This window comes from Psammomys obesus, unplaced genomic scaffold (genome assembly GCF_907164565.1).
Source record: "Psammomys obesus unplaced genomic scaffold, mPsaObe1.curated_primary_1811, whole genome shotgun sequence".
Lineage (NCBI taxonomy): Eukaryota > Metazoa > Chordata > Mammalia > Rodentia > Muridae > Psammomys > Psammomys obesus.
In genome coordinates, this window is record NW_026590061.1 from 5,576,301 (window position 1) to 5,604,193 (window position 27,893).

Below are 27,893 nucleotides of genomic sequence, written 5' to 3' on the forward strand. Positions count from 1 at the left end.
ATACTGATACTGACTGAGACGGGGATTCCCTTCCTTCTCGCCACGGCCTCCTGTTTGTGTATGCTCTCAAGGGATCTCTTTTCACTGTGGCATCTGCCTCTGGTTGTATTTCCTCTAGACTATAGCACAGAAGGATTGTCGCAAGAGTACCTGCCAATTCCTAGAAATGCTTTATTTCCCCGTCTCTGTCTCCTTTCCCTCACACTTTAAATACTATCTACTTCGTATACTGTGTTAATAAGTACAAACCCAATTTTCCTAATTACTTCCAGTGATGTAATTTATTCTGGTCAGTAAAAGACTACCAACTTAGGACAAAGGATTCGATCAGTGGTGCTATCTTAACGCAGTGATTACTCTTGCTTGCCTAGTAGAGTTCTACGCGAATGATCCTGAACTGGGTGGGAAGGACATATTTTGTAACCTGTGTTATCAGAAAAATTCAGATAACATGACTTTTATAATAGACATTGGTTCAGTTTGTGGAGAATTGCAAAAGGTATATATAGACACATGGAATGTCAGCTTAGAGATACCAAGGTTGCCCTGCTGCTCTGCAGGGTTGTGCCTGTGGGCCAGGTCTGTCAGGCTCCTGTAGCGACTGCGCTAGTTGACTGCCTCCAATAGATTCCACGAAGATGTCAGCCCAGAGCCAGACAAGTCTCCTTCATAAGCACATGGGCGTCTTGTTCTCCACCATGTCTTCCCTAGAACTCCTTCGTTCCTTGGACTCTTTTGATGCAAGAGAAGATGACATATTTCTGGTTTCCTACCCCAAATCTGGTGAGTTTTTTTTTATTCTGACGTGAACGGTAAGATGCAGAGATGCAACAATAATAAACATCAGTTGTTTCCATAGTACCTTTACCTTTATTTATCAGAAATTCTATTCCAAAGTGGATGGGGAGGAGGGGATGACCCTTAAGTATTTAAACTTTTTACTTTAAAAAGATTCAGGGGAAGCAATTAAAGCTTTTCTAAAGCTTTCCTTTTCATTCTGTTTATGAAGGTACAGAAATGTTTACGTGTGACAAGCAAAATGGCCATGTGATAGACTCCCATTGTATCTTGCACCAGTCGTCCTGATTACTGAACAACTTTCATAACTGTTTTCATCTGCTCTATTAAGAAAAATAAATGCTTTACTTGCTAAACTTTTTACTTCAAAATGGATTCCCACATAGTCATATACACATGGGTGTTAACTACTTTAATTAACGCTGGTCTGTGCTTTATCAGAATCATCTCAATGCTAATTTTGTTTTGTTATGTAATGTCCAGTTGCCTGCTACTATTTCCAGAATAGTGGTTGCATAGAGATGGCGGCTACCAGCAGCAGGTTCAGCAGCTGGCAGCTGGGCTGCCTTTGGGTCAGTTGTACACTGCAGTCACCAGTTAAACCAGGAGGTCATTGCTGTGGAAGAGGCAGAGCACACATGCCGCTTCCGGGGAATCTGAGGCCCTCTTCTGCAGACACCAGGCCCTCACAAGATGCCCATCCATACCTGCAGGCAAAACACTCACACTCCTAAAATAAATCCTAAAAAACTTCCCAAAATACACCTAAATAAAACCTATAAACAGTCAGAGTGAGTTAGACTGAGTATTTATTCAGCCATAAAATTGTGCGTGTGTATTACAGCTCACCGAAATCACAATGAAATAAAAACTAGCCTGGTTTACTCTCCTTAGGGACGTAGTCTTCAAATTACAAAAATGCCCTCACTCCTTCCTGCAAGCTTGTTTCTCTGCTGCAAAAATGGAATGTAGCCTACGTTTGCTTCGCCACCATGCAGAGTTGTATTCTTGGCCGAGTGAGTGTGGAGGAAGTTCAGCGGAAGAGCACTTCTGTAGTGAATGGGTTCATTACCCCTGCGTCAGAAGCAGACACATATACACGAACAGTGCTGGGCCAACAAGATGGTGCCGTGAGGAAAGCCCTGGCTGTGTATGCCTGCCAACCTGAATTTGAGGCAGGGAGTACAGATAAGAGTGGAAGACAACCAGCTCTGCGAAGTTGCCTTCTGACTTTCTCGTGAACTCTGAGACATTCACCCCACCACATTATATGCAAATACAATAATAACAAATACAACACCATCGCCCCCCCACCCCCACCCCCAAAACCAAAACAGAGCTCTGTGCTCCTTCCAGATGCCACGTGGCAGCCTTTTATCTCCTGAGTGCGAGAAGCATGCAGGATTTACATACTTGGTTTGCACCAATACTGTTCTATGCGGGCATAAAGGTCTGTGTCTCTCACAGGGTAAGTGGGAGATGAATGTGCCCACACATCATGGTAACTGTACTCTGGTGTACACTCTAGCAGAGGAAGGGGCTAGGAGCCACGGGACACTAATTGTGGGGGTGGGTTGAGAGAATGAAGGCTCTTGGGCTCACAAGACCATGGGGATCACACCAGGGGACACGTGTGTGTGTGTGTATGTGTGTGTGTGTGTGTGTGTGTGTGTGTGTGTGTGTTGGTGATTTGAAGGGTCTAGAAGTGAGCGCTAACAAATTGTTTTAAGGAAAGGAATCAGCCACAGCCCCGTGCAATCCTTTTCACTCTTGTAACCAGATTCTACTCACAAGAGGAGTCAGCATTTCATCAGTTCGGGGTGTCACAGTCAGGACTGATGTTAACAGTCACACTTGCCCTGCTTTCGTACCGTGCTCACGCTCTGCACTCGATTCTTCAGCTGCAACGTTTAATTAACGTTTAATTAATTAATTCGTCTTCTGTTTGTGTGAAGGCACCCACTGGGTGGCAGAGGTCCTCGAGAACATTCCCCACGCTGGGATTACTCTCACGTCTCCCATCGAACTGGGAAACGTTTCTAAATTTGAAGAGCTAAAAATGGTTTCTAGGAGAAGAGTTATCCCAACACATCTGAACTATGAAATGCTTCCTGTGACTGTTAAACAGAAGCAGTGTAAGGTAAGTGCTACCCTTCAGGGTGGGTGAGTGTGAGTGTGTGTGTGTGTGTGTGTGTGTGTGTGTGTGTGTGTATGCACCATGTACATGCAGTGGCTTTGAGTCCCAAAGAAGGCCTCAGTTCTCCTAGGACTGGAGTTCTAGGCAGCTGTGAGCCGCCACGTGGGTTCTGGGAACTGAACCCAGGACCTCTGCAAGCGCAGTGTTCCTAACCGCTGAGCGGGCTGCCCAGCCCTCGGGTTATGGAGTTCTTGCCCTGTCGTGGTGCCTTGTGGTAGACAAGTGAGTGCTGCTTATATTTAATTATTTTGTTTCTTTCTAGGAAGAGGTTATTATAACAAAAATGCTAAGGGACACTCTCCTTGAGCCATTATTAACTGATGGGTTATAATTTCTTAAAGCCAGTTATAATTTAAAAGACCGTTTTTCACTTTCACAGCTTTCTTTTCCCATTTACATTTTCATGGAAGGATTTTTTTTTAATGTGATAAAGGGACGACATAACAAATGCACAACAAATATTCTCAATTTGGTTGAAATGTATCTATACAGGAAACAAAATACTGGGAGCAATTAGCTCAATGAGTGAAGTGAATTTCTAGCACACGGCACTAGCATCCAATCTAATCTTTTGAGGAATATGTGCATATGGAACATTTTGATTGGAAATAAGGCACAAGAACAATAATCTTTGGAAATCAGAGACAAGAGACACACAAAGTTCCCAGAAATGAAGCCTCTTCCAACCGTGTTGGCCATCTTCTGACTGCACAAACAAAAACAAAGGCTCCTGTGCACTTAATGGCCCAGAGACTTCCCTCCACTGTCATTTTGTGAACATAGCCCTGCAGGCTCTGCCTCCTGCATAGTCAGGCTGTGGTGTCAGATCAGGGCTCTGCTGTCAAAAGGAAGCTTAACTTAGTATTCAAAACTCAGTAGCCCATCCCCCCCAGCAGGCTGTTTCTGAGATAGAGGGAGAAAGAGGGAGGCAAACAGAAAGAGAAAAGCAGTCGGACATACTCCTTTTAGGGGAAGACATGGAAGCAACGCTTGGAGACAGAAGAAGGAGGGGGAAGAGGGGAAGAGGAGAGAGGGGAAGAGAGAGAGAGAGAGAGAGAGAGAGAGAGAGAGATACGATTTGGGTCACAGGCTGCTTAAAAGCAAAAACCCTGAAGCTCAGACAGGTTCTTCTTAACCTCCACTCTGAGGGTGCAACTTTTAGGCGGACAGACCCCTTTCTGAATGGCCCCGATGGGAACCAAGCCTCTTTCCTTCCTTCTCTAGAAAATAGGCCTAGCATTAAGTGACTCAGCAAATACTTTCTTATCTGAGTCAACTTCGCATCCCTGGCTGTCCCCATTGAAGCACAAATTGAACCCCTTGTTCCTATCATACATGACACAATGCTGCCTATAACTGAATGTATCCGCCCTCCATGGGCGTGCTCATGGCTCAGGCGTGGGGTCAGCCAAGGTTCCCTGCCTCTGCAGGGCTGACCAGGTCAGGGTCGTCCCTCCCAGCGTCCACCAAAGCCATCAGGGCGTTACAGAGAATTGTATTTACTTTTTTTTTTCTCCTTCTCTTTTTGTTAGGAAAGTTCACTGCGTTTAATTTCTATTTTGTAACTCATTTTATGGTGCTTAATGGTTTTATATTTTATGTGTGTGAGAAAGTGCTCTTGAGGACAGGTGTCCAAGGATGCCTGAGGCACTGGATCCCTCTGGAGCTGAAATGGCAGGTGGCTGTGAGATGCTCAGTGTTGGTGCTGGGAACTGAACTGGAGTCCTCCAGAACAAGGACTCTTAACCATTAAGCTCCTCATGGTGATTTGCTTAATGTCACTTTCCCTGCCTCACCCAGAGAGCCACCCTGTCTTTTCTTTACCGCTCCTACCCTCCTCCCTCGACTCTTCAGGTTTCTTGTTTACTCTAACATCTTCAAAAATGGATTCCTTTGTGTTCCCAAGTAGATAGCAAAGACATCTAACTTCAGGGCTTCCCCAGCGACTCGCTTCCCTGCCAAAGCAAGTTGGTCCAACTGATTGGTGGAGGTGTAAGCTTTAGCTGCTTTAATCCCATTCTGTTCACACAGTGGAGTTTTAGAAGCGAGTTCGCCCAGCCTTGGGTTTCTGTGGTTCTGCTCAGCCTGGCACACTCAGAGAAGGCCTAAGGCCTGTGGGGCTGCTGGGTGCTGCAGAGTGAGGTAGAGAGGCTGCTGGGTGTGGCTGAGTAAAGGTGGCTTCGTTCCCGAGCCACGCTCACCTTTGCACATCTCTCCCCAAAGAGGGACCAGGCCCTACGCATGTGGCTTGCACATCTGGACTATGAACACTGAAAGATAGCTGTGTACTAACTAAAGGTGACTCAGCGAATCCTGTCTTATCGGGGTAAACTGTCTGTCCCAGCTGTCAGTTAAGCTGACAGAGGAGAACATCTTGTCCTTAACTCATGCGAAGTCGGCTGTGATCAGAAAGGCTGTGCTCCCAGTCCTGTTAGGCCACAGAGGAGAGCTTTGCAACCAGTCCTGAAGATACCTGATAAAACAGGATCAGATGAATGGGGAGGAGGTCCCCCCTATCAGTGGACTTGGCAAGGGGCACGGTGGAGAGGAGGGAGGGAGGGAGGGACTGGGAGGGAATGAGGGATCGGGACACGGCTGGGGTACAGAGTTAATAAAATGTAACTGATAAGAAAAAAATAAAATACAAAAAAAAAAAAAAAAAAAAAAGCCTAAAAAAAAAAAAAAAAAAAGAAAAAGAAAGGCTGTGCTCTCCAGCTTCCTTGGGAGGATTCTGGCCTGTTTCTTCTGTAACCCTGGTTTAGAACTCCCTCCCTGCCTCCCTGTCAAGAGAACATCTCGTTGGCTGTTAGCTCAGCCATTTCCATGCTGCCCATTGCTGCACTTCTTGCACCCGGATTGTCCAGTATTGCCTGGTGTTCGGTGCACACTGAAAACGTGGCTGTGGACTGAATTATAGTTGCGTATTCCTAGACACTGGAAGGGAATCTTAAATAATCTGCTCTGCAAGGAATTAAACTGTCGAAAAGGGAAAGTCCAAGCTACAGCTTTTCCAATAAAAATAATAGTTTGTGAAAACTCCTGCCGCATGCAAATATTTTCTAACGTATAGATAACCAAAAAGTAATTTTACCTGACAATGAAGAGGGGTTTTCCCATGTCCAGCTCTAAAGACAGGACCACACTTAGCAAATTGATTTAGAAAGCTGTCCCCTGGGCTGTGAGCACCAGTGTCCCGGAGGCTGGTTAAAAATAGAGCAAGCCAGGCCACCTCTAGGACCTCTGCAATCAAAACTTGCATATTAATGATCATCATGATGATTCCTGTGCACTCTGGGTTTTCAAAGATGGAAGCTTAGGACTATTTAGTCAGCAGCTAACACTCTTTGAAAAAGGAAGAAAAAGGTAGGATTTGCATAAGCAAGTTTTGACTACAACTTTCTCTTGGAAAACATTTTGTGTTGTGGTTATTTCCATCCCAGAATAAGTTGTTTGCACTTTTTAAACAGATCATCTACATTGTCAGAAATCCGAAAGATACAGCTGTGTCCCTGTTCCACTACTACAGGGACAACCCCAACCTCCCTTCCCCGGAAACGTGGGCTGCGTTCTTAGAGCTGTTCATCAAAGGAGATGGTAAATAGAATCAGCATTTCCTTCTTTTAAACTGTGTTTTTTTACTCTCTCTCTCTCTCTCTCTCTCTGTGTGTGTGTGTGTTGTACAAGCAAGCGTGTGTGTGCACATTGGTATGCAGAGTCCTGAGGAAAGTGTCGGGTGTCAGGCTGTATTAATCCCACCGTACCTCCTTGAGATGAGGCCTGTCCCTGAGCTTGGAGCAGGGCTGCCATCCAGGGACCCCAGAGATGTCTCCTGAGGTCACAGACTTGTACCTGTGAATGTTCCACTGTCTTGTAATCTGGGTACTGGGATTTGAACCCAGATCCTGGTGTCTGCAGCAAGCGCTTCCTGAACCTCCCAGCTCTGACCATCATCTTTTAAAATTCATTAAATACACTGATCTTTCTCACTCGAAATGAAAGCTGGTGCCAACCTTTTAATGGCTCCTAATTGCCTGTTTCCACACATGCACTTAGGAGAGCATTCTTTCGTTTCTGCTAAGCTAATTCTTATTTCATAGTCATGCTATGGCCTCTGGGGAGGGGCGTATTTGAGAGTTAGTTTATGGAATCTTCAATATGGGGATTAGGCACAGCGTGGGGGAGTCAGGTAGCCTGGAAGATATCACAAACAAATGAAACACACATACACACACACACACACACACACACACACACACACACACACACACACAAATTCTCCCAAAGAAATCAATAAACAAATCATGAGCAAATTGATTTCATGGAAGAGAACGGAAAGCAGTTAATCAAAAACACCACGGGACTTGGTTTGATAAAGTGCTCAGGGCACGCTGGGTCTGCCGCCCTGCAGCACCACTGAGCCAGGTCCCCTCTCTCTGACTCAGCAATATTGGGAGAACCTTAAAATTTTCAATTCTTTTATTTTTCCAAGACAGGGTTTCTTTGTGTAGCCTAGTCTATCCAGGAGCTCACTCTGTAGACCAGGTTGGACTCAAACTCAAGAGATCCTCCTGCTTCTGCCTCCCTACTGCCCAGATGAAAACTTGATTCTTAAATAAGCATTAAACAAAGATAGTATGCCAATATAGTAAAGAAATTAGGAGACATGAGCATAAAGTGACGAATGCTTGGAGAACTCCGTCTCTGTTGGGGTTACTGCAGCTCTTCTCTAGTTACACATTTAACAAATAACTTCTACTTAAAGAATAAATCACAAAGAGTCGGCAGTCTAAAAGTCTGGAAGATCTGACGTTCTGCTCATTCCCCACCTCCACCCTGTCCCGGCTTACTGGGTTAAGAAATGTATTTACATATCACTTGTTCGGATTTTAAAGATTTTAGTGCTTGAGAATTTCCTACCTGTAAATAATCAGATCAGATTTACTCCCTGCTTCTCCCCCATCTCTCCCCAGTGTCTCCACCCCCACTTTCCCCTCCCAGCGTCACTCACTCTTGTTTTAACCACTGAGCCCTACCCCGTGCACACGCTGCCAGCACTGAGTGTACACAGCAGGTCTTTAGTTTTACACTTTTGCTGGCAGATCGTTTAGCTTTCACCAGTCTGTTTCAGTGAGGCCACAGCGAGCACAGCCTTAATCCCAGGTCTTCGTGACTCCTTCAGTGGGCAGAGGACTATGCTAGACTCAAATCAAGCCGTCTCAACTTTCTGATGGAGATTCCTCCTTAACAAATGCCACACATTTGGCAGAACCATGGTGCCAGAGGACTGACAGGCACGTTATTTGATTCAAACACTCACCTGACCTCTGTGTGACTACCGAAAGCTCCCAAGAATTGTGTAGGTTGTGCTTGAACATACTAACCCTGACCCCAGGTTCATTAGGCCCACGCATCCACACTATTTCATTCTTACCATTTACTGTGCGATTCGTATGTGACAGAGATACTTAGCTACATGCTAGATCAATATTACCTTATTTCACCCTCACTGCTTATGTGGTAGATGCTATTATCCTGATTTTACAGCTCCAAGGAATGACAAACTTAGGAGGCCAAATAACTCACACACAGAGACATATGTAACAAATAAAGAGTAGAACCACAATTTAATCTTTGTTCCTAAATCTTTCCTCCTAACACGGTGACACAATGTGCTTAGTCTAAAAAGGTCCCTGATGATGACTTCTTCCACATAATCACCCTCTAAATATTTAAAGATGGTTAGTGTGCCTCACTCTGCCTCCAGTCCATTTTTGGAGTAAGCAGTTTTTTTTTTCTTTTTTTCTTTTCAAAACAGACCCCAAGTCTGCTTTTTCTCAAGATGAAAAATGCTTTTTTTTTTTGCTTCAAATTTTGCATGCTATGGTTCCTTCTCTCAGGGCCTGTGCTCCAACCTAGCCATGTCCTTATTATGTCTCTGCACCCAGGAGATGAGGACACCCAGGTGAGGCGTGAGGAACGAGGGCGGCACCAGTATAATGCTGCTCCTCTTCTATATTTTCATCTCTTTGGACACAGCCGTACCAAATGCCAGGCCAGGCCAGAATGCATCGAGGCTGACTGGTGTTGGGAAATGCCAACCGGCGAGCATTGCAGCATTAGAGCAGACTGGCTGGGAGGAGGGGCAGGGGCTGGTTGGAAAAACCTTCCAGGCACTTCTCTTACGCCTTCTTGGGTGAATGAATGCTTCTTTAGTTGTAATGGGATCTTCTCCATAAGCTCCTGCCACTGGGGTCCTCCGTCCTGGGCGAGCCCTGTCACCACTCAATCACTAACGCTTTAAAGAGGTTTGTTTGGACACGGGCAACAACTTTGCTGTTCCTGTTTTTAAGACAGAGGACGGACATGTAATCCCAGCACTTGAGAGGTTGATGCAGGGGGATTAGGAGTTGATGATTGTCCTAGGTTACACTTCAAGTTCCAGGATAGCATAGGCTACATGAAAGCATCTCAGGACAAAAAGTCATCACCAAACAACATCACCAAACACCAAGCAACAATGTTGCTTGCAGCTGCATACGTACCTGGGTCCGCTCCACCCCGGGCTTTGAAGGGTTGCTTGAAGGGCTCTGAAGAGAGTGTTTCTTCTTTTGTTGTACATGACATAGTAGAAAGGATCGATGGGTAAGGTGAGAGGCATGACATCCCCATAATTCATCCACCACCCTCAGAAAGGACTTGAAGAGGTAGAGTGTTAGCAGTGATCACCACCTTTAGAAGGAATTAGAGATACAGGTTGTTAGTAAAGCTAGGTTAAGAAGGTTTTGCTAGTGGCTTTGGTGTAGAAAATCTTAGGGAACAATCTTAAGTTCAGAAAGGCACACTCTTAGTAGTTGAGCTTAGAGTTTGTTTGTTTGTTTTTTTGTTTTTTTTTGAGGGCAGGGAACAGAAAAAATGGCAGCCTGACTGGCACTGGCTGAAGTGACTCTCCCTAAAGCTCGTCTGGTGATCAAGGTGATAATTAATTTCTTGTACCCATTTTTGCCCTCAGCTTCCTGATATGATTTAATAAAAATGTTCATGAATAGATGTGCACCTTGAAATGAAATTACTTGAAGCAGAAATGACTGATTGGTCTTTATATAAATGTTTACATTTGTGATTCCTTTAAGATTTCTATACAATTACTTTTTAAGATAATAAAATAATTAATCTTTTCCTTGCGGCCACAGATTACAGCCTGCCAGTAAGAGAAACTGGCTCAGAAAATTGCCCTGCTTGCTTACGCTTTGTTAATCTATAACAAATTGCTTAGTTATGAATGTATGTGGGTTCTTGAGAATAATTTGCTTTTCGTCCATAATGTGTAAAGCCTTTGATCATGTGAGAATATTGGGGAACACATTTTTTTCTTATGTGTACTCATTGTAAGCATTCACTAGAAGAAAAAGGGAATGCAATCACATTTTTGTGCTACTTGAGAGATTTTGCTGGAATATATAATCTGTGGGAGAAAAAAATTAAGTTGTTGGAGCTTGTTCGTTGGAGTTTGCTCCATCCATCAAATGTGGACATGTATATATATGTATATATGTAACGAAGGTTGGAGCTTTGCTCCATCCACCCAATGTGTGTATGTGTATATATGTAAATATGTCAAGAGGGTTGGAGCTTTGCTCCATACACCAAATGTGCTGTTTCTCCTGCACGGCCCCCAACAACACTGAGCTTCTGCTTATATAAAAAGACAGTAGAGCAAAGTTGTAGCCAGACACTTATGTAAAGATGCAATTTGCCTTCTGGGTAAGAGCTCGTCAAGTTAAACAGTAACTATAAGTTATGCGTTGGTGATTATCAGGCCACATTAATAGCTCAGTGAAACAGATATCTTGACATTGAACTCATTTTTACACCTCTAGCTCCCTTTCAAGCATGATATTGGGGTTGTGTATTTCGTAGGTCCTCCATTCCAGAAAGTGTTGCTTTATAAAACAATGGCTAAGGCATGCGTTATAATTGGTATCAGACAGAAGGCAGAAACAGCTGGTGCAGAGAACGAAGCATGAACATAGTGCATGTAGGTGGGTAGGGAGCCTTGGAGTCACAGGTTGGAAGCAGATATCCAGAGTCTACATGCAGAGGCTGTAAGGCCCTCTGGCAGCACTAACAGCAGTAGGAGAGAGAGAGAACACGATGAAGGGTTTTGCTTCAACACTGAGTGGCTTTTTCTTTTTCTTTCCCTTATTGAAATAAGCATTCAAGCAGCAGGGAGCATTGTCAAGGAGACAGCTGAGTGAGCCAATGAGGAGAAGAGAGCAAAGACAGAAAAGGCCAGCAGAGAACTGCAGGAGCTGTCTGGTAATGCCATTACAGATGTTGGCAAGAGGTGACACAGATGGTTGTGACTGACAGTCAGTGTCCTCAGTGACTTTGGTGGGTTGACTGAAGACTGAGATCAGGAGGAAAATGTGGAATATTCAAAGGACATATAGTCTCAAAGAAACCTGTGCTCCTCTATAGAAAGAGGGTACTTCTGGAAGTCTTTAGCAAGCAAAGTTTCTGACTTACTTTTCAGACAGGTGGATTGGGTGAGCATAAGCCATTCATGCCCATTCAGGGAAAGAGAAGTTTTGGGTGGTGGGAGAGCACAATTCAGGCATAAGCTAAAGCCAGAAGAGGGGGGAAAAGGGCCAGTGATTCTGTAAAAAATGAAGGGTGTGCAAGAAAGCAGTTCCCTTTCTGCTGAAGATGGATGTGTCTTCATTTTAGAAGCTGAATTTTCTTTACAGTCAAGGGCTGTTAATGACTTGGAAAATGAGGGCTTGTGATTTAAAAATTAAATCGATTTGTCACTTGAAAATTCTAAGCAGTTTCCAATTCCTCAGTACACAGTAGTAATGTATTTTCATGTGCTAGCCAGGAAGGTGCATACATCCCAATAGTTTCAGCTGGTCTCCATCCTTTTGGAGAAAGATGGAATATAAATTCATCTGTGGCAAACAGAACAGCTACCTTTCAAATTACATCAGTCTAGACTCTGAAATTCATTCTCAAATGCATGTTGCAATTAATTTCTTTCTGAAAAAGCCACAGCAGGCAAGGTTGATTACATTTGCTTGGTGACCACGACCCTGAGTCTGCTGATATCGCTGGCTGCAGGACACAGGCTTTTCTGACAGTCTCAGGGCCTCTCACAGCATCCACAGTGGCCTCATTTCGGGGTCTGTGGGTGCTGGTAAAAGGCAAAGGGGGCAAAATAACTTTAGGCTGAGCCTCTGCTGCTGTGAGGTTATCGTTCATTCCTTAAGGCTACAGGAGAGAAGAGTCAGTCTTCCTTCTAAAGGCATTTGAGTCTGGGAAAAGAGTAGCCATTTTTAGAAAAGAAATCTTCTACTGCTGCTGTGGTCATTTGGGCAATTCTGCAATAAGATATTGGGTAAGACTCCAGAACAGCCTGAAGCGCTGATAAGCTAGGCAGCTCTGGAGGAGTTTCCTATCTGCCTGGGGTGCCTGGGTTAGAAGGCCAGCTCTGTAACGACATAGTTGTCCCAGAACTTCGAAGCGCTGATAAGGAGAAGCTAGGCAACTCTTTAAGGACTTTACTATTTACCTAGCCGTGCCTGGGATACAAGGTCAGCTCTGCAATGACGTCAGAGCTGTTCCAGAACTTCCTGGTTTACAAATACAAAATAAGTCAGACTCAGAAAGACAAACACAATGTGTTTTCTCTCATATGTGAAATCTGGATTTCAGTGGTGTGTGTGTGTGTGTGTGTGTGTGTGTGTGTGTGTAAAACAGCAAATAATAAAACTGTACCTGTATGAAAATGTCACAACGAAACTCATTATTGTAAGAACAAATTAACAAAGAGAAATGTATGGACAGGATTATTTACTTGCAATTTGTTTCCTCAAAATCTGAAATCAACAAAAACTGCAGTTAGTTTATGAGTTAGTTGTATTGCAAATATGTGATATTATATATAATTTATTCTAAGCTTTTATGTTTAAAACACCACATGAAATATCTATCAGGCACTCAGGGCTTCCTAAACTCTCATCTGCTGAGTAAAGAGTGAGCAGACACAAGGAGCTTTCCATCCCAGTATCATTGGCACTGAGGGCATAGGCTAGCATTTGAGTTTGGGGTGACAATGGCATTTGGAAGGGTGCATTGAAACTCTGTTTTTATGAATCAATCGTGATTTAAGTGAGTAGATTTCCTGGGATGACTGGAGCTAGCTTCTCTTTTCTTTTTCTAATCATCATTGCTAGAGAGGCTACATGGAATGATACTTTTGGGCCTTGAGAATTTTTCAAGACTCTTGTTTGACAACAAAATAAAGAGATAATGGTAGCCACGGATAAATTCCTAAGGCTGACTTGTTCAGTCTTGAACTAAAATAAATGAATAGAATATTTTTTTAATTTATTATGTTTTTAATTTAGTTTAAACTTTTAGTCAATAAATATTATAACCATTGTAGGAGTCTTTTTTAAAAATAAAGTTTTAAAACTGGGTGTGATAGCTCATGGTTAAAATCTTAGCACTTGAGAGGCTGAGGCAGGAGGATTACCATGAGTCTCAGAACTACCCTGGCTACATAGTGAGACCAGGGATCAAGGAAAATGTTTATAAACTTTTGTGATAAAAACATGAAATTACGAATGCCACTTTAGAGAAAGAAAATGACTGGTCCTTAATGTTTTCTTAGAAGAAATGTAATTTCAGAATGTAATTACTGAGAAAAACATAGGTTTTTATTTTGCTGCCACTTTTCATGGTATTAAAAACTATTTACTAGAAATAAGAAAAACAAAACAAACAAAAAAACCCCCAAACACCCGTGTGACTGTGAGAGGTGTGGCCAGCAGCAGCTCCTGACAGCACTGCATCCAGCGAAGAGCAATGAGGTGGAGGCATAGGGCAGTCTCTCTCCAGACTAGTGAGCAAGTGCTGCCAGGGAGAGGCCAGGCAGGGGCAGCCATCACTGTAAACAGTAACGAGAAAATGCACTTCTTTTCCAGTTGTGTATGGTTCCTGGTTTGATCACATTCTGAGCTGGGAAGAACACAAAAAAGATGAAAATGTTCTCTTCCTATTCTATGAAGAAATGAAGAAAGTAAGTCCCCAGTGGCTCAGCCGCTGGAACTGATTACATTAAAACTTGGTGGATGAAAACCAAGTATGGCTGCACATGCCGTCAGTCCCAGCAGGAGGCAGAAGCAGGAAGATCTCTGTGGGTTCAAGGCTACCTTGTTCTACATAGTGAGTTCCAGACCAGCCAGAAGACCCTGCCAAAAACAAACAAACAAAACAGTGGATGAATTTTGCTTTAAAATTAAGAGGAATGAATTGGTGTGTAGGTAAGAGTCACGCTTACTCAGTTAATTTTCTTATTGCTCAGGATTTTGTTAAGAGCCTAAAGAAAATAAGTGCTTTCCTTGGCATCAGTGTGACTGACAGCGAGATGAGTAAGATTTCCCGACATACATCGTTCAGTGAGATGAAAAGTAACGCTGCCAAGGAAAACTGCGATCCTAATCATGTCATCTGTGCCCTCACGCCCAACAGGAACCTGGTGTTCAGAAAAGGTATGTGGGCAGGAGGTAGCTGCCTCTTGGGCTCCCACTGGGGACTGTGCATTTGGCTCTCAGTTGCAGCAGGTTCTTCCCTCGTCTGGGAGTCAGCCATGAAGGCTGGAAATGCTTGAAAGAAGATAATTGTGATCACACTGAGCCTGTGCAGACTTTCATTTCCTCGTCTCCTAAACGGCAGCAGGCCACTGCTGCGAATGCAGCACTGAGACTGTAGTAAGTGATGTATTGTTGATTAATGGCAAAGGAAGGATGTGAGTGGGTGACATACAGGTTTCATAGGAGCAGAGGTTAGGTGCCATTTTATCTAAGCAATGTGTATCTCGGAATGTGGTGACTTCGAGAAGTCTGGAACCAATCTCCTCTGTGTACAGAGGATGACAGCAGCTACGTTGAAAGCTTTCATTGATCTTTGTGCTCCCTCTAGCTTCACAACGAACCACACATGGCTTGTGTGCACAGAAATACAAGCAAAGGAACTAAGTCTCCCCCAATAATTCTCCAGGTTTGAGTTAGAAGCAAGTGGGAAATATCTGGATGTGGAACCAGAGTGTTCGGCCTGCATGTGTGTCTATACCGTGTGGGTGTGGTGCCCGGGGAGGCCAGAAGATGGCAGTGAATCTCCTAAAACTAGAGCTGAAGAGTTGGTTGTGAGCCACCATGTGGGCGCTGGAAACTGAACACAGGTCCTCTGTGGAGCTCTCTTCACCTCTGAGCCATCTCTGTACTCCCTAGAATAGTTTGAGGTGTGTACATTTTTATCTACATATAGGAGAAATGTTTTACAATGTACATAGGCAAAATGTTTTCTAAGTATATATGCATCCATGATTCTTACTAAAAAGCAAATGTTTATTCCCCCTTTTTGGCCCAACTGCATATAATCCCCCCAGCAAACATTTACCAACTCATTTGTAAAACAGTTATTATCTTAATTTTGCAAATTTTATACTGTTGTAGTTCAGTCTTATTTATGCAGAGTCATAAAAGCAAGGCTAAGAAAGCAAACATTCAACTCAGTAAATATTAATAAGGTATTAATTCTGGAACTAAGAGGCAAATGTTGAATAAAACACAGCAGCTCTCCTCCAGAAATTCGTATTCCAGACAGAAATGCACAATGCTAACTGTACAAGCAACTCTGACTAGGAATGTAGGCTGGGGTGTGGGGCCGGATCATGCTCATCCAGTAAAGGAGGAGAGCTCCCAGGAGATACGGGGTGAAAAGTTTGAGAACTATTTATGGAAATGATAGGAGAGGAATCCTTTCCAGGGAGAGCCAATGTCAGAGACAGAGGGAGTCAGAACCACAACTAGTCACATAGTACCTGCTAGAAGATGAAATGGTGCATTGTGCTGGCGAGGGACATGGGAGAATCAGAATGAAGGAGATGAGAAGACATTGGTTCCAGAGAGCTTAAACTTCGTGAGAAGCCCTCTTCTCCCCTCTTCCTTCTCTCTCCTCTCCTCTCCCCTCTTCCTTCTCTCTCTCCTCTCCTCTCCCCTCTTCCTTCTCTCTCTCCTCTCTTCTCCCCTCCCCTCTCCTCCCCTCCCCTCCTCTCCTCTCTTCTCCTCTCCTCTCTCCCAAGCCTCATTTTTATATAATTTAATTTTTATAATTTATTCACTTTATATCCCAATTGTAGCCCCCTCCCTTGTCTCCCAGTCTTACCTTCCCTCCCTCTTACCTCCATTACCCCCCAGACCACAGAAATGGGGTGTCTTTCTCCCCTACCATCTGATCCCAGCCTATCAAGTCTCATTAGTACCCGATGCACCCTTTCCCTCGGTGGCCTGGCAAGGACACCCCACCAGGGGAAAGTGCTCAAAGAGCAGGCAACAGAGTTCATGTCAGAGACAGCCCCTGCTCCCCATATTAGGGAACTCACATGGAGACTGAGCTGCCATGGGCTACATCTGAGCAGGGGGTCTGGGTCTTCTCTATGCATGGTCCTTGGTTGGTGCATCAGTCTCTACAGGCTCCCCTGAGCTCAGATTTGTTGGCTGTGTTGGTCTCCTTGAGGAGCTCGTGTCTCCTCAGGTCTTCTATCTCCACACCCTGTGCTCTGCCTAAAGTTTGGCTGTGAGTCTCAGCATCTGCTTCCAACCCCTGCTGGGTGAAGTCTTTCAGAGGACCCTGTATGGTAGGCTCCCAACCTCTTCCTTCTCTTCACTTCCAATGACTATTCTATCTGCCATTCTAATTGCCAGGGCCACACATGGCAACCTGCCAATTATTTATTTGCTCTGAGCAATTTCCACAGCCATGGGGTTGGAGGTGGTGGGAATGCTTGACAAGAGAAAGAAGAGAAGGAAAGGCTAGTCTTCCATTAAGCATCCTCCCTAGGGTCTTCCTTGTTGTTTAGCTTCTTTAGTTCTGTAGTTTGTAATATGGTTATCCTGTATTATACCGTTAATATCTGCTTATAAGTGAGTATAGACCATGTGTGTCTTTCCGGTTCTGGGTTAACTCACTCCCTAGTTGAAGAAGGGACCTGACACAAGGAGGTCGGTGTGCTATAAAGTGATAGAGGCAGAGAATAAACATGATTAGCAGAGAGTGGAAGTTGGGCAGAAGAACCGAGCAAGATGCTGATAAGCTGTTTAGGTGAGAAACATTGTCAGTGACCCCTGGGACAGTGACAGGAGTCCTGCTTGCATAAAATTTAGTTGAGAAGTCAGTCATGGCACCATTGGCAGATTGTGGAATGAGGCAGAGTCATTTGGGTGAAAGCCAAGAGTTGGTGGCACAAGTGACAGAAGATGGCTCTCAGGGGACCCTAATTTCCATGAGAGAGAAGCAGCCCAAGGAGAGTTGGGAAAAGACAGAGGCCAGAATCGGGCAGAAAGCCAGTGCTACACATGGCAACCTGTCAGTTGTTTATTAGCTCTGAGCAGTTTCCACAGTCGTGAGGATGGAGGTGGTGGGAAGGCTTGACAAGAGAAAGAGGGGGAGGAAAGGCTAGTCTTCCAGTAGCTGTGAGCGAGCATGGAGGAGGAAGATGACATGGTAGTCTAAGAGAGGCAGGGATGGAAAAAAGTTAGGAGGGATTTGGGAGGAGAAATGCAGTTGGGACAGACAGTTGGAGGAAAGTGTGCATAAGCAAGGCAAAAGGAGCAAAGAGGAGAAGGGAAGAGATCACAAGAGTGAGAAAGGGCGGAACTCCTCGGCCCTGTGGTGATGTGCTTGGTTGCATCACCCTTTGAGAATCCTGTTCATGAAGCAGTCACTACTCTCGAGTCTCATTCGTACATGTATGAGACCCTCCTGTGATGGCCACCGGGCCCCTCACCCTGCATCCCGCCCCACCCTGGCTGTAACCTGCCAAACATGCCCAGATGAAACCCTGTCACCGCTACCTGTAATCGACAGCACATGAGTCCTACCTGTGTGTGTTTTCTTTGCATGGATGCCAACATGGAAGACTGGCTCCTACTAAATATATCCACTGATGTAACTCACTTACACATATAAAACAAATAAGTCTTTAAAACCGCAACAGCCCTACAACCAAACCAGAAGAGACACATGGTGAACAAGTTTTAGTACACAGGCCATAGTTTTCTGAGCTCAGGGTCATGATGTCTATCTTAATATAATCTCAGTATATTAATTTTTCATATGGACTGGGCATGATGGTTCCCATCTTTAATTCCAGCACTCTGGAAACAGAAGTGGGCAGATAAGAGGCCAGCCTGATCCACATCGTATGTTCCAAGCCAACCAGGACTACCTAATATGACCCTAAAAAATCATATAACACCTGTGTTTTTAATAAGGTACACAAAATGTGAGAAAAGAAGCCATCCCTAGACTATAATGCATTTCTTTTATGTATGCGGCATGTCGGCATGCAAACTGTGTATCTTCTGAAGACATAACATTAAGATGCCTAGCTCTTGATTACACACAAAGAATGCATTATAGCCCCCAACTCTGAAAAGCTTTACGAGGGAATTACAAACAAAAGGCCACAGAGAACAAATGCAGAGATAGAATAATGTGCCGTTGGTCCTCAGACAGAAAGATCCAAGGGATGGAACCTGAGTTTGACAAGGGGAGCATAACGGCAGTGGGTAAGGCAGTTCTGAGGGGCTGAGAGGCTGAAAGGCTGAGAAATATCATGTTTTAAATTAAGAGAGGCTGGCAGGCTATGCACATTTATCACCAAACACCTTTCATCAACAACTGTCTATCTGCCTGATTCTCCATTGCTAATTCTATAGGAAGGGTTTCCGGAAAGAAGGCCAGCTCCCATTGCTACCGTGTGCTCTCAGTCTAACTCCCACTGGGCACACACAGGAGATAAGCATGGAGCTGTGCTCAACCGCCTTGTTTATGCTTTTGCCTCATTTAGAGAGGATGTTCTTGGCTACTCCAGTAAAAATACATTTCTATATTTTAAATCTTTCTTTAAATAAATAATGATAAACTACGGCAATTAATACACAGCCATAAGCTAGAAACACCGAAGAGGCAGGTGAAAAATAACCCCGTCATCTTATCGCCAGGAGAAACCAAAACACTCCCATTAGATTACAAAGCTGACAGATTTCTCCCGTAAGTGCTGTGGATTTAGGTTGAGTCTTGCCTGATACATTTCCTGTGTTTTCAGGAGTGGTGGGTGATTGGATAAATTACTTCACTCCGAATCAGAAGAGAATCTTTGATGAACTATTCACAGAGAAGATGAAAAGCAGCGAAGTGGGAAGACTCTTGAAGGAGTATGTGTAGGGCAGATGGGAAATGAGGCTGATTTCCACTCTCCGCAGCACGGCGCCTCGCAAACATTAAGTATTCTTTACTGATGTGGAAAGCAGGCATTTCTTTCCACAAGAAACTCACAGTTCAAGAATGTGTCAAACTCATAGTTCAAGAAGAGGGAGACTATGAGTGTTGCATTGGTGACAGCAGAGAATGATTAGTAGAAGAAGGCATAAATTCTCCAGGTGCTGAACTCTGTGCCGACTCTCAGCGTGTTCAGAGAAGCCAGGGGTAGCTCCTATACAGGGAAAGCGCCTTACTGCCAATCCCTCGTGAGCTGCCCTGGCAAGGAAAGGAGGTGGCAGATTCAGTCCCATGCCTGAGAAAATTTTATTTTCTGCTATTTAGACAATCCTGGCCTGTATCTCAACATTTTTAATCGAGCATTTCCAAGCATCCATGAGAAATAGTTTCCAAAATCACAATAACAACAGACAGCATCGCATCAAGCTTGAAACGCCTAACAGCTGGATCCTATCACTCACCTGGGAACTGCACATGCCTGTATTTTCTTACTGTTCCCCCAATTAGGTTATAAATTTTCTCATTTTCTGATTTGAAAATTGAACTTTTCTCTTAAAAATTTTTGGTGCCTCTGATTCTTTGTAGTATTTTGAGTTTGCTTGCTGTCTTCCAGACTCCCAACGCTAATCCAGTCTCTACAGCTGTCGTAAGGTGTGTTATCCTATGGTTGCCACTAGAGGGCACTGTAATGAAATCTGAATTTACTTCAGTGTTCATTGTTCACTCACAGGTCTCAGCACAGCTCACTTCTGCTGCAGAATCCTAAGGCTTTTGGGAAGTCAGAACTGTACTGTGTATAGATAGCTCTTAGTGCTGAGCGCAGAGCAAGAGGATGATTTGCTAAGTTCAAGTGAACTCTTTGATCTTCATACCCTAGATGTAAATGTGTCAAATCTGTTGGGATTTTTTGGGTGTAAGTTTATAATTCAACAAGACGTCCAGTTTGCGTAGATCTCCTGCACACATGCACTTGCTATCAATAAAGAACATTCCTTTCAACTTCGTGCACTCCTTACCTACAAAATAACGTTTCTCAGGATGACTTTAGCCACTTCCCTCTTCAAGTAAGCAGTTACTGAAGGACAAAGCAGGGTGATTGTGGTGCGGCCTTCCTGCTGGAGCTGGAGGACACACAACAGAGCTGGCTTCACAGCTGCTCCTGAAGACCAGCAGAGGACAAGGCCCTCAGGGTCAGTTGGGGAGACGGGTGAGGCCGGAAGTGAAGAAATACCAAGTCCTGTAAGGACGCACTATCTCCCCACAGCACCAAAATGATTGCTGAAATTAAGATAACCAAGGTGAATATCTCATTGTAACTTACTCTCCTAGGTCTGTAAAGTCACTTTAATAGGCTGTAATTCAATTTTGATAAGAATTTGCTGACGGCCAATAACCTAAGGATGTAACGGAGAATCTGAACCCTCAGTCCCTGCTCAGCCAGTCTTGTGTGTGTCAGGGACAGAGGATGACATTGAAAGAATCTCTGCTCTCAAAATGCTTACACTGTAGCACAGTGGCTCTTTGGGGTAGACGGAATTTTCACAGTAGTCTTCTAAGACCATTGGAAAACGCAAATATTACATTACAATTCATAACAGTAGCAAAATTACAGCTGTGAGGTAGCAATGAAATAGTTTTGTTTGGGGGTCACCACAACATGAGGAGCTGTATTAAAGGGTTGTGGCGTGAGGAAGGCCGAGAACCAGTGCTATCGCAGGTTTTCACCAAGAATCTTTCAGAAGTGGGCACATGAGAGGCATACTCCACACAGAAAGAGGAGACAGGAAGGGGCAGAGAGGTAGCGCCTTGGCAGAGGCTGAGGGCGTGGCAGAGGGCTCCACTGCAGAGGAGAGCGAGGTGACCTGTGCGTGCAAGCAGATCAGTGTAGATTGTGCTACTTATCTGGGAAGAGGGCTTCTCCCTGAGGAAATGCCTCCTTCAGACTGGCCTGCAGGCCAGCCTGTGGGGCACTGCTGACAGAGCAGGGGCCCAGCCCACCCCGGGCAGGTGGTCCTGGAGGGTATGTGGGAAGTAGCTGAGCAAGCCAGGAAGCAGCATTCCTCATGGCCTCTGCTTCAGTTCCTGCCTTCAAGTTCAGACTCGAGTTCCTCCTCCGGCTTTCCCTTCACGATGGCATCTAACCTGCAAGCTGAGGTAAACTCTTTCTTCCTCAAGTTGCTTTTGGCCAACTTTTGTCACAGCCGCAGAAACTGTGATTAGGATCGCTACACCTACAATTTCATCATGTGTCACTGTGTCTCTGTGCCTCATCTTCTTTATCCGTTCATTTGTGAGTGGACGTGGAGGCTGCCTTGACAACTTACACTGGCTAGTGTGACAATAGACGTGTGTGCAGCTGTCTCTATTGTGCATCGGCGTGGGGTCCTTGAGCTGTGTACCCGTGGGGGACTAGATTCGCTGTTAGGTTTTACTTTTTACTGCCCTAGCTCCCGTACGGCCAGGGTCTTACTATACAGCTCGGTCTGGCCTTGGGTTCAGAGCAGATGTCCTGCCTCCGCCCAAGCACCCAGGCCAGAGTGGCTGTCTAGGAGAAGTTTAATCAAAGCACTCTGCACCAGTTCACTGAATTCTGTACTGAATGCCACCAATAAGCAACACTCAGGGTTGTGTCTCAATGTTGGTGGCACACACCTTTAATCCCAGCACTTGGAGGGTAAAGGGAGGCAGATCTCCAAGTTTGAGGCCAGCCTGGTCTACAGAGTGAGTTCCAGGACAGCCAGGAACTCAGAAAAACCCCATCACACCAAACCAAACCAAACCAAACCAAACCAAACCAAACCAAACCAAAACAAAACAAAACAAAACAAAACAAAACAAAACAAAACAATGGCGTTTGCATCATAGAAGACAAAACCCAACTGAAATATCGCTGGTGCTGCTTTGATTTTAGAGACAAGCAGGCTCTTCCCTGATGAGCGGTTTCCCGGGAATGCTGGACCCCCTAGCTGTAACCACACCCACCGTGCCCTGCTTCTGGAGGGCAGAGCGGGCCGGAGAATGTAGACGCTGGTAAATTCTGCTAGAGCCACTGTCCCTTGCGTCTTTCCTGGCTCACTGCAGAAGCGGTCAGGCCTGCAGCCGATGAGATGGGTTATGGAACAGTTCCCGAAGTCCGTGGACGCTGTGCCCGCTGACGGCCTTGTGTCCACCAGGCTGGTCCCTTGTCCGAAGTCCCCGATGTGCTCTCCTGCCCCTTTGCGTTTCCCCTCACGTTCAACAGAACAGCTTAGCAGGCTTTTCTTTGCCCGAGGTGCCTCCTGCCTTCCCATGGTGGCTGTTTCTCTTCTCTTGCCTTACTGTGCACCCGCTTCATCGTTAATGAGGAATTCCCGAGCCTCAAAGATGCTCACCATTAGGGGGTCCTCAAACAGCTCAGGGCCTTGGCTGTCTTCACAGCAGGATCTGTGTACACACCCACCGAAAGCCTCTAACACTCTCAACTTCCCGCCCTCCACTTTCATCTCTCCCACTGACTCACTGGTGACTTTTTTTTTTTTTAATTTCCCCTCCTACCCTTAGCCCTATTCCAGCTTTGTATGATAAGGTAAACCTCCCTCTCTCGCCCTTGCTAGTTAAGAACCCCAACCTTTGGGCTGTCCCTTCACCAACCCCGCCCCAGCCGTAGCAGGTGAGACTTGAAACAATCATGGGCCTGAGGTCCGGTGGAGCTGAAGTTCTTCATACACAGGGAGCTCAGCTCTGACACGGCAACCCACACGGATACGGTTTTGTATTCGCTGAATATGTCACGTGTGAATTTAAATCTCACCGTCCATTCCCTTCCTTTGCTGTTTAAGCTCCATCCCACTGGACTAGCTATTTCTTCCCAGTTTTAGTGTGAGTGTCCGGTGTGGGATGCTTTCTGCAATGAATGAACACACCCCTGTCCGCTGTTTCCGCTCACTGTAAACCTGAAAGTGTTAGCTGATTGAGTAGAGAATTGCACATGTAATTCTTTACTTTTTCTCCATTTTGCAAACCACACTAGTCACAGTACACTATGCTTGCTTTCAATATCTATTAGGATATTAAAAAACAGGGTACATTTACCTGTCATAGAACCATAAGAGTGTATGTATTAACGGGGAACCAACCGATGTTTCAGTGTTTACATTGTGTAATTGGGTGAGAAATTACACATTCTTAGGGTCAAAAACATTTTAAAACCCTTTCATCTAGCTTTTTGAGGTGTGCAGTATCTAAGAAAATTTAATATAAGAAAATCTAATCTGAGTGCAGTGAAATCATTCACCTTCAGGCAGAAATGCAAAAAGAAAGACCAATTAATTTATAAGAATATGAGCTGGGCACGGTGCTGCCTGCCTTTAACCCCGACATACCGGAGGCTGAAGCAGGGTTTGCCAGGTTTGAGCCCACGCCGGATTTCATATTGAGTTCAAAAGCAACCTTACCTACAGAGTGAATCAAGAGTAGCCTGGGCTAGAGAGAGACCTCGTATCAAAATTGTTGAGAAGTACCATGGCATTCATATAATAACTATTTTTAAAGTTCTTTTGTGTGTGCATAGCTGTGTGTGTGTATGGTCCAGAGGTCAATGGTATCTTCCTCAATCACTCTTATTTTTGAGTTTCTTCTTGAACTTCTGGCTCAGCAAGTAAGACTAGGTGGCCAGTGAGCCCCAGGGACCAGGGGTCCTCTTGCCTCAGTCTACTTGGTGTAGGGATTACAAGAACACACAGCTGTGCCTGGAGTTTTATGCATGTTGAGTGTCAGAACTCAGGCTGTCGACTTGTGTGGCACTTTCCTGACTGAGCCTTGGCTGCCCTCTTTAACTTTGTCTTTTCCTGGCAATTTACTCTTGTGCTACACGAAACTATCAAATAGAAATATTCTTCACACATTTATAAAATACCAATGAAAATCAACTAGCTGAAAATCAGTGTCAAAGGGGAATATGCTGCATTTAGACAATGTTCACACCATTGACTTTTACTTTAGTCTCATAAAGGGATTAATGCATCCGGCTCGCAATGTACAGATTCAAACCCAGGAGGAATTCTCTCAGCCAGCAGAGCAGGCCTGGGAAGTGGCTCCCATGGTTTTTCTGGATGAAAAGCTCCAGGACCCAGGAGCCAACGAGCCATCAATCTAGCAAACCCCACAAGTAGCCAATTAGGAAAGTAATTAGCGGCAACTGCCGTGCTCCATTTAGATAAAGACAATCTGGATGGCTCCTCTCTAAAAGTATGAGGGCTTTCATCTCAAAACTACAGCAAACAGATTTGGGTAAACAGATACCACAAGCTTTTGGGGTTCCCCTCAGTGTCTTTGAAACATAAGCAGGAGTGGCTTCAAGTTTTCAACATCAGTGAGGACTTACTAACCCCGAGTAAGCGTCTGTTGTTCTCACCATTATCTCTCCGGCGACGAGGAGACTCTCCAGCCGTGAATAGTAACAGGGTCGAATCCTGCATCAATCAATAACCTGACAAATACGTGTGTGTACATCTATTTATTATTTATTCATTTATAAAACATGGTTTTGTCTCATTTCAAGTTTGCTATTTATTTCAGTGATTTATATTATTTTGCATAAAATTTCCTCCCATAGAGAAAAGCAAATAGTGGTTTTTAGTCATTCTCCATTATTTTAATCACCCTTCACTAGCACTGACAGCTGAGGGGACATTCAGCCAGGTTGTGGGACAATACCCTCTGATATGTAGTCAGGCTTTGGGGAGAGAGGGTGTATTTCTGAGTAATTGGTCCAAGTGGGATTGTAATTAAAATAAACGAGGGTGGGCAGCTAAACCTTGCTAGGTAGCACAGGCTGGACTGGAAAGTGACAGTTTATTCGCCTCAGACAGAAATGGTTCAATTAGGCAATTATGCAAATAGATGCTATTAATACTAATATTACTTGTTCCTTTCTTCCTTTGTTTCTAATGAAGGTCAGTTGTATCCTGTTCAGCATGCCCAGCTCCTGGGTTTTGAGCCTTCATTAGCCAGCGAGTTAAAGTGATGTTTCCCCCGAGACTCCTAAGACCTGTGGGAACCCCCTGAGCCTCCAACAGAATGCAAATAGGCCAGAGGGTGACAAGCCTGTCACAGTACTCCTTCCAAGATGCCAATCAAGTGGAGGGCTAATTATGGTGGGAAGGCAACCGGGAAGTGAACTACTTGGGCCTCCCCTGGACAGATGGGACTTGGTGGACTCAAGTAAGCCGTTGGCCTCTATCCTGTTTCACTCTGCAAAGCTTTGTCTGAACATCTGTTTCTGCTATAACAAATGTGAGATGCACAATTCAAAGAAAGGAAACTTGAGTGTTTGTTTCCCTGTGAGGGGAGGGGCTAGGGCTTGGGAAAGCCAGCCCCTTTCATTACGTTGAGTTGCCTTCCTAGGGGACAGACTCCAGAGACAGGGGATGAGGACAGGGCACCAGTGCAGGATGGAAGGGACAGGGCTCAACATGTGGTGCCATTTTCTCAGCCACCTCCTGTCCTAACTTTCACAGCTTGCTTTCCACCTGTCAGAGCATCAGGCTTTCTGCTAAGTAGACATGAAAAGTCCATATATGAGAATGAGCTTGTGACTGGTTTGTTTGGGGGACAGGGTGTCATGGAGCCCAGGCTTGTCACATACCCTCTATGTAGACAAGGATAACCCTGAACCCTATGCTTCTGCCTCAGTCTCTCAGATGCTGGGATTGCAGATGCAGGCCACGCGATCCACAAGCCTGCTGTTTTGTAGGTCACACAGAGATTATGGAGTCCTTTAGAGTGGACATCAGGGACTGTATGTCTTGGAAACACTAACGTGGCAGTCTGCACTAGGACCCTCCAAGTTAATGACTCGCTCACATTCAGGCAGGTGTGACTCTGCAAGAGTGTGGGTAGAAATAGGTGTCTGAAGCTGACGGATAGCCAGAAAGAAGATTGTCATCGAGTAGTGACAAGTAAAGCGGGAACAGGACGGTCTCTGAGCCTGGGTCCTACCCTATTGTGCTTTCAGAGCCCAAGTCCTCTAACTAAAGGGTTCTTGCAGTTCTGTGTGCACAGATTACCTAGTAGAACTTTCTTTTTTGTTTCTGTTAGATTTTTTTTTTTTTTTGAGACAGGGTTTCTCTGTGTAGCCTTGGCTGTCCTGGACTGGATTTATAGACCAGGCTGGCCTTGAACTCACAAAGATCTGCCTGCCTCTGCTTCCCAAAGTGCTGGGATCACAGGCGTGTATGGCCCAGCTAGTAGACTTTTCTCAATGAGCACACTCCTAGACTAAGTCCCAGGCTCTACACCTGTCAGTCCAGGATAGGGCCGCACATGCATTTGAACAATTATTAATCATAATTAATGATTGCTCAAGAGCTCTGGCAGGTGGCTGGGGGCAATCTCCGAGGAAGACTGACTGGTTACCCATCTGCTGCCTTGGTACATTCTAGAGCTGCCACCTAGTGTCTGACCTTTGGTAGTTATTGCTGTCGATTGCTCAATTTCCACATCTGTAAAATAGAGGGAAAGCACTTCCCTTCTAGAGCTGTGGATGAAAGGTAAGATACATAGAGGCCATTTTTACCGTCCGCAGAAGCCAGGCAGCGGTATGTAGCCACATAGTCCCGGGGCACGTATGAAAAGCGAGCCAGAAGCCTTGGGTGAACAAAGCCACAAGTCACTTGTCTATTGGCAACTCCCAGCAGGGGCACCGTCCTCCAGGCTGAGAGGCATCCGCCACCTGGGAACAAGATGGTGATACTAAACAGATTAGCTTTCTCTTCTCATCTTTGTCATTTAAAATACACACTGAATACGGAGCAACTGGCTGTGAAGAAAGAGAGGGCTTTAAGGCAGGCCTGCGGTAGAGGCACAGCTGGTGCTCGGCTCTCTGGGGTGTATCATCAGTGTAGAGGCTGGGAAGGGTGAACAGAGCCCTGCCGGGAAGGCCTTGGGATTCAACCACCCAGAAGGTAAAGTGGAACCCCACAAGTGCTCTGCTCCTGGTGTATCCCCCTATTTATTCATCTTATTCTTAGACTTTAAAGTGTTGTGTCTGTATCGGTGTGTATGCACATGTGTGTAGGTACCTGTGGGAGTCAGAAGAGGGCGTTAGCTCCCCTAAAGCTGAACCTACAGGCTCTCACCAAGCCCCCCACTGTGGCTGCTGGAAATGCTCTGGGACCTGCTGGGGGAGCAGGAAGTGCTCTAGTCTTTTCAGCTTGTGTACATATGTGGATTTTTTGGAGTTTGGTTGTTTGTTTTTGAGACAGACTTTCTCTGTGTAGCCTTGTCTGTCCTGGACTCACTTTGTAGACCAGGCTGGCCCCGAACTCACAGAGATCCACCTGCCTCTGCCTCCCTGCGTGCTGGGATTACGGGTGAGCCCCACTGCGCCTAGCTGTATACGTAGTTTTAAAGGTTTTTTTTTTTTTCCAGTGGTTGTCCCAAGGTTTAACATGCACATTTAAAAATAATCTAAACACATCCTTAAATAGCATCACACAACTCTTTATAGGAATATGTACCTCCTTACTACATCCTTTCCATCTCTGTGTCCATCACTCCCCTCATCTATACCCTG

At 45.0% G+C, this 27,893-nt stretch overlaps 1 protein-coding gene across 1 annotated transcript; it reads left to right on the top strand.

Moving 5' to 3' along the window:
• The first annotated feature begins 481 nt into the window (after window positions 1-481).
• LOC129675673 (sulfotransferase 6B1-like) lies at window positions 482-20,338 on the top strand. Its single transcript, XM_055605661.1, has 6 exons — window positions 482-783; window positions 2,754-2,938; window positions 6,463-6,589; window positions 13,981-14,075; window positions 14,361-14,547; window positions 19,167-20,338. Exons 1-6 carry the CDS (start codon window positions 639-641, stop codon window positions 19,283-19,285), a joined length of 858 nt encoding a protein of 285 aa, XP_055461636.1. The 5' UTR covers window positions 482-638; the 3' UTR covers window positions 19,286-20,338.
• Window positions 20,339-27,893: the final 7,555 nt, after the last annotated feature.

Excerpts from the sequence above, each read along its gene's own strand:
- LOC129675673 (XM_055605661.1), top strand. The coding sequence starts at position 639 with ATGTCAGCCCAGAGCCAGACAAGTCTCCTTCATAAGCACATGGGCGTC. Across the intron at positions 2,939-6,462 it reads TTAAACAGAAGCAGTGTAAG|ATCATCTACATTGTCAGAAA; the intron begins GTAAGTGCTACC and ends CTTTTTAAACAG. Across the intron at positions 14,076-14,360 it reads TCTATGAAGAAATGAAGAAA|GATTTTGTTAAGAGCCTAAA; the intron begins GTAAGTCCCCAG and ends CTTATTGCTCAG.